The sequence below is a fragment of the Limulus polyphemus genome, unplaced genomic scaffold (assembly GCF_000517525.1).
Source record: "Limulus polyphemus unplaced genomic scaffold, Limulus_polyphemus-2.1.2 Scaffold5095, whole genome shotgun sequence".
NCBI classification, from domain to species: domain Eukaryota; kingdom Metazoa; phylum Arthropoda; class Merostomata; order Xiphosura; family Limulidae; genus Limulus; species Limulus polyphemus.
The window spans coordinates 1-11036 of record NW_013670705.1 but is presented as its reverse complement, the minus strand read 5'-3'; the positions used below and the strand labels follow the sequence as shown (position 1 = coordinate 11036).

Below are 11036 nucleotides of genomic sequence, written 5' to 3'. Positions count from 1 at the left end.
TGATGCATAAAAGTATTTTCAATCTTAAAATGAATATTACTTTGCATAATAGATAGGCAACATTCCCTTACTAATTTAAGTTATAGCATGAAAAATATAACAAGCACAAAATGGTTATGAGGTCGGTCCCAGGGACTGAGCCCATGCTGAAAGAGTTAATTACTTGGTATTTGTTTAATCAAGTCACAACAATTCCAATATAAAATGTATATGTATCTCTATCTAAAAATACTTTAATCAACAAAAAAATAAAATCCATTTGATATATAAATGGCTCTGATGGATTGTCACAAGAAATGCCATGAACTGTCACAAACCTTTAGGATTACTAGTACTTATTAAACATACTACAAAGTTAAATGAAATATAAGTGTTTCGAACCATATCAACAAGCAACTTCCAGAGTGGCTTGCATTCCTTTTTGGCCCACAGGTCCCAGAGAGCATTCACAATGGCTGCAGTGGCTAGATGAATCACCCCCTTTTCTGGTCCAATCTGATCAAATTTAATAATATGTGTTTTAAACATAACAGAAAAGTAAAATATCTTTACAACAAATCTAGTTAGAAAATTCAATTTATAGCCAGTAAATAAAATGCTTTAATTTCCCATAGTTATGTTAGCCAAAAATTCTTAATTTTATTTTAAAGATTAATTGTATGTAATTAATTTAAATAGTTTTCAAATTATTCTTCACAGCAGTTTCTTAACTTTATTATCTGACTACTATGAGAGAAGTGAAAGATCAATTGCTCTTAGTAAAAAATGTAAAAATAGGTACAGAATAATATCAACATATTTTTTCAAATTACTTTGATGGTCCTCTATCAAAACAGTAAAATCATTCGAAATATACAAACTCTAAGGACTTTTGATTTATGAATATTTTAGTTTGCACATTACATATAATTTTACATTTACATTTTCAATGAGAAATTGTACACTTATTTGCATGGAATATAATTCTCTCATAATCCATCAGTGAAACTTTATTAAATATTTCACTGTCTAGAAACAAAACAAGATTTCTTTTTACAACTTTCTATGATAACTGTGTTTCACAACTTATTTACTACCCATACATATTGTATTAGAAAGACAGCCTTATAAAAGTTGATATCTTATCTATAAAATAAATAGCAATAAATTCTGTTTTGCCAGCAGCATTTAAGTTTAATTACTTAAAGAGTATTTATATTTATTTATAATGTAAAACCAGAATAATTATTATTTTCTGTAGTGCATATTGGTGTACAGAAGACATTTCAATACTAGAAACAAATGACCTTATAGCAACAAATTGTTGTTTTTCTTTAACTGGACACACAAGGTTTCACTTCACAGCTTCTTCAGGAGTGTTCCATTAAAATACAAACTGTAACCGACTGTACAAAGCTTCAGTTGGTTTAAATAATAAATTCTAATTGAATCTATAGTGTACATTACTATACCTTGTATTAGATATATTTAGTAGTAAAGCTTATTGTTGAAAGAAAAGTACTGTTGAAATAATTGTTGAAACAAAGTTCTATCAAAGATACAGATTTAAATAACAAAAAAGATAGGGTGAAAGAATAAAATAAAAATTACAGGCACCATCCTTTGTCCCTATTCATCTGTGGTCATAGTTATTTGATGGGAAGAGCTTTTCTGAATTTTCTGTCAGTGTACTTGGTGGCTTTGGTTGAGGATTTGTATGGAGAATGGTGGTTTCATGTCAGATGTTATTTGTCCATGATTAATTAAAAAATGATCTGCAACTGCACTTCTTTCATGTTGTTGTTTATAAGCAGAGTCAACCTTGTGTGTAAGGTTCTTCTGGTTTCCCCGATGTATGTATGATGACAAATGTTACATGTAAGATGGTAAACAAACTTGGAAACAAGACACCCATTATTAAATTGCAAGCACGGTTTTGTAAGACAGTGGACTTTATTGGATTGTAGAGTACTGTACTGAGATTTTGAAAGATGGCTTTTGAGGGTTAGATCTGACTGTTCTATAACTTTAATTAGTGGTTCAGATTTCCTGATTATAGTTTTTATTTTCTTTGAGATAGCTTCACCAATGGGAGGTTTTATAAAAGTAATCTTTTTTTTTTTTTAGTTGTCTTTGGAAAATTGTTTTTTCTTCCTTGTTTATCTGTGTGATGCTGATTTTTACATGTCATAGTTCTTGAAAATTTGTTCGATGTAACAAGGAGAATATTCATTGCTGAGAAGACGTGATTTTAGTTCGAAGCATGTATTGTTTTTTTTTTTCTCTACAATTCTCTTCAATTTTCCAATAAATGCACCTTTTTTGGAAGCTTTGGGATGATGGAAATTCAATTTAAAAAAGAAAGGGTTTCTAATGGTTTTGTAAAACAAGGTAGACTGTATATTATTGTCACTATCGATCTTTAAGGTAACATCAAGAAAATATATGCTCTCTTGTTATTCAAGTGATTCAGAGTGAATTGGATGTTGAGGTCTATGGAGCTTAGAAAGTCTAAAAATTTGATTAAAGAAGGAAGACCATGGTTCCACAGTTCAAACATCTCATTGATGTATTTAAGCCAGAGATCAAGGAAAGTGTTGATATCTTAAGGTCATTTGTCAAGTGCCACTGTTTCAAAAACGTGCATAAATATTACAGCAACTATATTACCCATTCAGATACCACTTACTTGGAGATATAGTTTGTTGTCAAAACAAAAATAGCCATTGTGTAGGATGAAATGCAATATTTCTCTGACAGTGTCTACCGTCAGTCCGTACATTTCCAAATTGTTTATGTGATTTGACATGAATTCGCACACTGCATTGACAGCATCTTCTGTCTGTATAGATGACTAGAGAGCTCCAACGTCCAATGGTATTGTTGTGTTTGTCACTATGTGAAGTACATCCTTGATTCGTGATAGCAGGTTTTTGTATTATTTAAGTATGCTGGAACATAATTTAGTAACAGCACCAAAATTGTATGCATAAGCCAAGACATTTTTAATAGCACTGCCATATGCTGAGACTATAGATCTTAGTGGCATATCCAGTTTATGTTCTTTTGGTAAACTGTATAATTCTGGGATGTGGCTATTAGAGGGTTTAAGTACATCCATTAGCTTCTTAGGGAGGTTACTTGTTTTTGTAAGTTCACAGACAATCTTTTTCACTTTCATCTCAATTTTTTTGGTGGGGTCACTGTTAAGTATTTGAAACTTATTCTCATCTTTAACGTGATCAAATATTTTTTTTATTTGTAAATGTTTTTACTCATAACTAAAAAACCTTTACATTTGTCTGATTCTTTGACGATGATGTTATTATCTATTTTAAGCTTTTTAAGGGCTAGTTGTTCAAGGGGATTTACATTAGGCTTAGCTTGACGATTTCTATGTCTTTGTAAAACATTCCTTGAAGTAGGTGTCATACCTACATGTGATGTGTGTGTGTGTGTGTGTTTATTTCCATACAATATTCTTTACTCGCATTTCATATAAATGCTTTCTTAATAAAATTTAAATTTTTTACTTAGCATATTTCTTCACACTTTGAATAAATTTTAGAAAATCTTTTAGAATTCTGCCCAGTAGAGGTCTTATTTGTATTCAAAAATGTTTCACACATACCCATCTTAGCTGTGTGTCACTAGTAAGCTCTCTCCAAAATCCAGCAAAGTTATTGAAAATTTCATCCAAATTCCTACCAACTACCATAGGTGACAAGGATTTAACTGCTTCAATGACTGAAATATAAAAAATTTGACTGCAGTCATTTTATAAATACAAGTGTCACAATCAGTTAGCATTTGAAAAAAAGCAAACAATTAGTTAAAAGGACTACTGTAATTGGTAATCATAATGTATCAAAGGAATGGTTTTGAGAAAAACAAAATTGGTTCAATATCATTAGAGAAATATGAAGTAAAATAGCATACTCTTAAAAGAATTAAAAATGGCTTGAAATTATTCTTATGCTTTCTCTAGATAAACAAAAGTTCAAATATTCGTGAAAATAATGGAGTCCAGAATGAATTAACAGGTTCTATTTAGTTGTAAAGAATAGTACAGACACAGTGAACTTACCACTTCCGATTTACCTGCATTACTTTTTGTCTTTTATCAAACCACAAAACTAAATGGTACAGAAGTTAAAATAGTTTCTGGATGGATTTAAGAAAACTCTTCAGTTATAATAAACAGTTTTCTATAAAATTAGATTGAGAAGTACTCATCACTTTTATCTGCACCAAATAAAATTTGTCAGCTTTCACTTGGTGCTGTTTTGTTAAATCTTCTAATTAATTTAAAAAGTTACTATTTTCTGTAAATCAACCTGCTCTATAAATTAGTATTAAAAAACAATAATTCTACTTATGTTCAATATGTCAGCTATTAATCCTTTAAATACTTATGAAACAAGCAGCTAAAATCCACTAAGAAATATGTGGTTATTATATTCTTAATTTATACTTCATACAACTATTCAAAATTGAGGTTTCCACCTTGAATGTGCATCATACAGTTAACTGTTTGGAAGATAGTAAGCAAAATCCACACAGTACCTAACAAGTTACCAAAGATTAATTTCTGAATTTCCAGAGGTTCACCCTCCTCAGACTAATTTATGAAATGTGATATATGTAAAAAACTAAAAAGTACAAGAAAAGATTGCATATGGGTACTGTAAATTCCTTATTACCAATAGCTTTTTCAATACTAAAATTGTTACTACAATGTCAGACAGATAATATTGTACACTATGACCACAGTGGACAAAATATTATAGGAGTGTTTTATAAGTAAAAAAAATATAATAAAACAATACACATTATTAAATGACAAATTTTAATACTATATCCTGAACTAATTAATTAATTAAACAATTATTTACAAAAATCTGCAGCTCATTTTGTCTCAGTGTCAGAATGATTGACCATTTATGAAGTACAATTGCCTTAAATTACCATTTAACTGAGAAATTATAATAATATTTTCAGTTTGTGCTCTTTCCACATGGTGGCCACATCTCACTTTAAACATAAAGTCATTATCTGATTCATTAGATCACAGATATTTAAGCTGTACTACTACTTTCAAATGAACATAATCAGTATCAAATGCAATAGCACATTGTAATAGCACAGCTAGTAAAAGTTGTCATTTGCTGAAGGAAATGACCTATAGGAATGAATGAAATGCAGTGGTGTCAAATTTCAGTTCACTGATTTTTATTTTTTACATAATTACATGTAGATATTAATAACTGTTACATTATTTATATTATCAGAAAACTCTTGGAAGTTTCAAATGTAAAGTGTTCTTAGACTTGTAACAACACAAAAAAGCATATCATTTAAACTCACCAGGTACAAGAATGCTACACTTTATAGACCAAACTCAACATGGTTTTGTAAAATGATTCAGTATAGAATAACAATAAAATCAAAAACCTTTCGGTATTAATTAAGATAAATAACGTGGTATAAATACGGCATAAAATACATGGTAAAATATTTCTTATTTAAGAGAATGTTGCTGTACATGTATCTCTTGTACCAGGCACTGGGGAATAGATTGGTTTGGTTTGCTGTGAATTTTGTGCAAAGCTATGTTAGGGCTATCTGCACCAGCCGTCCCTAATTTAGCAGTGAAAGACTAGAGGGAAGGCAGCTAGTCATCACCACCTGTCACCAACTTTTGGGCTACTCTTTTACCAATGAATAGTGGGATTGACCATCACATTATAATGCCCCCATGGCTGAAAGGGCAAGCAGGTTTGGTGGGATGGGGATTCAAACCCACGACTTTCAGATTGCGAGTCAAGTACCCTAACTACCTGGCCATGCTGGGCCATCTGGAAAATAGAAGAACGTTTTTGTCTCTTGGATGAAGCACTAGCCTAGTTAGGATGTGAGTAAACTCAAGATTAAAAATCTAATGATTGAAAGGATCTTAGTGTTACAAACATTATTAATAAGTGACTAAATAATCTAAGGCAGGTACAGTAAAATTCTGTAGGGATAAGAACTGTATGAGATCCAGGTACAGAAGTGTGACACATCTGTTGTGTGGTTTTTTAAACTGCTTTGCAAAAACAAACTACTGAATGAATTAGTTTAAAATTTAATCAGAATTACTTTCTACAGATTATGTAGCTCCTACAAATAAAACATTTGATATCTGTATTAATTTTCAGTTTTGAAATTTCAAAGATATTTCATTTCTTTGTGTTTTTCTGATACAAATGTTTACCTTTGTTGTAGATTTTAATTACTGATTTTTATGTTTTCTTAGATTATTTTAAAACTTTCTTATGAAGTTTTATTTCATAAAACTAAATTATATCATTGTTTTGATTCAACAAACAACACACCAGTTTCAATGTGATTGCAATTACTATTTCACAATAAAAATTCATTTTTTACCTTACCCAAATTATAAGAAAACTGCCTTTTTTTTAAATTATTAATCAGAGATTTTTCTATAACAAATGTAGTAAGTTTAAAACCTGTTTCATATGCACTGATTTATATTTTCTAAATTTGTTTTTGGCAGTTTTATTTGCACATCCAAGCAGTTACATATGCTGGTAAAGCCTAACACAGCTGCTTTGTCGGCAAAAAAATTTTTTTTTTTGTAACTAGATAAGGTAGGCATAGTTAAATCATTTTGCACTTGACCATGTAAGAATTTGTTTTTTTTACTATTCTTTTCAACTATAAAACCCAATAACGTTTTCAGTACAGCAAAGATTTGCATAGAGATTGGAACTAATGATAAAGCTTGGCTTGGTTATATACTGCTAGAAGAAAAAGGTGTTTATGAACAAGAACTGCTAGAATTACAGTCCTGATTTTTATTTTTAAGGAGTTTGAAAATTTTCTTTTATATTTTATACTTCATTTGAATTATGATATTGAAGTATGATATGCAGATTACATTACACTAAAACAATTTAGACTGAAAAACAGTGACTGGCAAAAAAAATCAATAAAACTGCACCTGTAACCAAGTTACAAGAAAAAATTAACCTTCTTTTGATCAAAACTATTATGTCTTTCACATTAGAGGGCTACAGGTACCATATTATAGCAAGCCAAAACCAACCAAAAATCAAAATTGGCAATTTTTTATTTTGTTTGTATAAAATTAAATAAAGATAAAACTTTTACTGAAGATATTTCAACTTTCAAGTATTTGTGTTTGTTTTTAATGTGTGGAAAAATGACTACAAGTATATTTTCTATAATTATTTTTAATTCAATGATACAATTTTGTCCTGAAGATGGACTGCTCTAATTTGTACTTGAGGGAGTTAAGAGAGACCCCATCATCTCTGACCTGGAGTCTAAAAAGATACTCGTAGAAAACTACAATTTCTAAAAAACTGATGTTTCAATTGAAAATTCGAGCTGCCAATGTAGAATAACCTTAGTGATAATGTGAGCCAAAATGAGCAAAACACAACAAGATAACGAGGAAAAAGTCATTGACTATTGAAAGCAACAAATGTAATAGATGTGGAGGATACAACTGTACCCCACATGCATCTCTTGGCCAAGAATAGCTTAAAAAGAAAATGAACTGAATAAATCATATCTTACACCTATTAAAAAAACACTGTAAAGAGAAAATTAAAGTCAAATACAGAAAGAGCTCAACATATGACAACAGTGATTTCTAGTTATAATAAGGAAAAGGCCTAGAGCTCAAAGAACCACACTTTAAAGACAATCAAGAAAAATTATGAAACACTTAACTTGCTTAATGGAGAGCCCTACAAGGTTTTGGAGCAGTGTTCAGTTTCTTCACCTTCACAGTCAAAACTTTACCTTATCATCAGGGAAAGAGTAAAAACTTTGGCCTGTTAATTTATAATGATTTATTGGCCCTACATTAATTAAATTTTGAACAGAGTCATCTAAGATGTTCATCATTTTATTTGAAACAAGCCAACACTTTTGGGAAGTCTGTTAATAAAGTCACTGCAACATTAATTAAATTATAAGTATCAAAGCCTTTATAAAAATGCTGTTTAAACTATAGGTAATATCTGCATTTCTAATTTGTACTTTATATTTTAATACAATATGGCAAGTATCAAACAATCGTGTAGTATGTTAAAACTGTAAATATTTTCCCCATGACTGATTAGTGGTATCAGTTAATTAAAGGAGAAAATTTCTTGGCTTCCTTTTTTTTTTTCTGTTATATAAAAAAAATGAAACAACTAGTGAAATGAAGACAGAGTCGCATTTTTTACTTTTCTTATTTTCATCGTTATTTTTCTATTAAAACCTAGCTTTAGGGAGTGGTCTTGTAACCAGAATTGCAATGACATGTTTGATCTAACAATTAATTTTAGGAAAAGTATTTATAGGCTTAATTTATGATTAATCCAAGTTATAATTTTCCTATACTGAAAATGTATTTCTGATAGGTACTTACCTTCTCTCACAGATACAGCTATTCTCGTTCAGTGTTGCTCTCTATATGCAAAATATGTAAGCACCTGTTTTCAGTGGGGAGGAATGGTGGGAAGTGTGAGAGAAGGTAAGTACCTATCAGAAATACATTTTCATTATAGGAAAATTATAACTTCCGATACAATACCTTGCCTCTTCTCATAGATATAGATAGAATCCCACATTGAATAGGGGAGGAAGTGATGAGAGGGAAAGAAGCACCCTTCGAAGGCATTCGAAGAGCACCCGAAATGTGGAGATCCTTGCAGTAGAGGATCCTAATTGGAAGATCACACCACATCTGTACCAGATATACTCTATGCCCAGTGTGGAAAGAGGTGTTGCAAACATGGGCAGAAAATGAGAGGAGCACATCCAAAAGGGAGAGAACAATGTCTGGATATGGATCTGAACCACATGATATCAGAATCTCAATCCCTTTGAAGACAATAATGTGGGTGAGAATAAAAAAAATGTGCCCCAAGGTGTAGAGTGGCTAGGGGTGCAATGGACCCTACATAGCAAGTCAACTGCATCCAAAACCCAGCCACCAGGAATCAACATCCATGTGTGGGCAGGAAAGAGGATCATATTGTCGGCAAGTCAACTACAATCCAAAACCCAGCCACTGGGAACAGATATCCATGTGGGGGTAGGAAAGAGGATTATACTGTCTTCATCTCAAGTTCAGCAGGCCAGAGGGAGATATCATACCCCTGATCTGTGAACAGGGCAGATGATAAAAGGTTATACCAATCTAGGAATCTGTCATCTGGATGATCATAAAGAAAAGGATATCCCTATATAGTGAAATATCTCACCCAAAATCAGTCAGACAGAAACCATCCTCAGGGCATTAATATCGTTGGTATATGAAAATCCTTGAGGGAAAGAGCAAGAGGAAGGAACCATAGAAACCAACATGTTCATCCATCGATACCCACAACATGGTAGCAGTGAATACAAGTTCAATGAAACAAATATATTGCACAATCTTGTGGAACATCCCATCTCAACAGTGTGTGTTTAGTGGCCATGGAAATTATAATTGTGAAGTCATCATGGCCTTACAGTGCAGACTTGACAAGTTTAAGTATACTTGGACAGGCACCACTCACCACAGAGTGGGATTCTTAAAGAAAAAAGGGCCATGCCCCTGAAAAATAAGAGGTAAATATACTAAGAGGTAAGTCTCAGTGAAGAGTGGAAGACAGTGCCCCAATGAGAAAGAAACAGCTACCTGAAGTAGATATTGAAAGATGAACCTACGACATGTAGTCCCAGTGCTCAAAGGAAGAAGTACCTCCAATGTACGATGGGGATGAGATGCAGGTAAAAAGGTAAGGTGCCTGGTTAGATTAAAAACACCAGGAATTGATTACAAGAAGAAGGAGACAAGGTCAAAAAAAGCCAATTGAATCAAAAGAAAAGAAAGGAGGAAAAGTCATGAACAGAGAAGTGGTGCCAGGGAATGAAACTGCAGGAAAAGGAATCAACAGAAAGAAGCCTTGAAGGCAATGAAGCAACCAAGAGCATGTACGGGACTAAATCATCCGGATCAGACCAGGATATTGAAACGAAAATGGAAGAACATGCCACACGAGCTGCCAAAAAGTAGGTTAGGAAAAGTTGATCCTGAACAAAAAGAAGAGATCAAGCTGAAGCAGCTGAGAAAACCAGATATGTGCTGGGCATGAAGGAGCAATTGGAAAGACCTGAGATGGAGTGGCATGGATGAAGAAATAACCCGGGGAAGATGATCGATGAAATGGGAAAATAAAGGTGTAAACTGGTCCCAATCCTGTCCAAAGGCATCAACAGGATGTTTTGATCCTGAACAAAAAGAACAGATCAAGCTGAAGCAGCTGAGAAAACCAGATATGTGCTGGCCAGGAAGGAGCAATCAGAAAGACCTGACATGGAGTGGCATGGATGAAGAAATAACCCAGGAAGATGATCAATGAAATGGGAAAATAAAGGTGTAAACTGGTCCCAATCTGAAGGCATCAATAGCCAAGGCGAGTGGAAAAGGAACCGGAGACAAAAAAAAAAAGGAGGCCACAGAAATTTTTGAGGATCGAGAGACCATTCTGTGGGATAAAGTGTGTCGGGACCAGAAAGGCATTCCACAATGAAAGTACCTGGAACATGACATGCTAGGAGACTTATGTCAAGTGTTTAGACCCAAAAAAGGGGAGATCCAAGATTGACCACAAAGGGAACTAGAATGGGTGCCCCCTTAGTGAGTGATATAAGCCATCACCATTGAATTGTTGGAATGGATCATGATTAGTCGAATCCTGACAAGAGGAGGAAAGTGAATCAAAGCATGTTGGACTGCCAGAAGTTCCAGGACATTAGTATGGTAAGACCTTTCAGCCACATACCATTGTCCTGAAGCCTCATGCTGATTGACCAATGCCCCAACCTTGGAGGTAAGCATAAGGGAAGAGAAACAAATGCGGACAAGGAGGATTAAGCAGTATCGACGACGTGGGGGCTTTGTTCAACCCTTAATGCATATTGTCGAAGAGGGAAGGAGGAAAGTTATGAGGAGAATTAAGATTCCATGGTCATGCAGCATCCCC

The 11036-nt window shown here is 33.0% G+C and overlaps 1 protein-coding gene across 1 annotated transcript in view; it reads right to left on the bottom strand.

Moving 5' to 3' along the window:
* LOC106472114 (mitochondrial enolase superfamily member 1-like) overlaps positions 1–3757 on the bottom strand; it is a gene marked incomplete at its 5' end in the record, with an annotated part of 43479 nt that extends 39722 nt beyond the window's left edge. The window contains 2 exons of the mRNA XM_022400721.1: positions 382–495; positions 3611–3757. Coding sequence (XP_022256429.1) covers positions 382–495; positions 3611–3757 — 261 coding nt within the window. The remainder of the gene's footprint in view (positions 1–381; positions 496–3610) is intronic.
* Positions 3758–11036: the final 7279 nt, after the last annotated feature.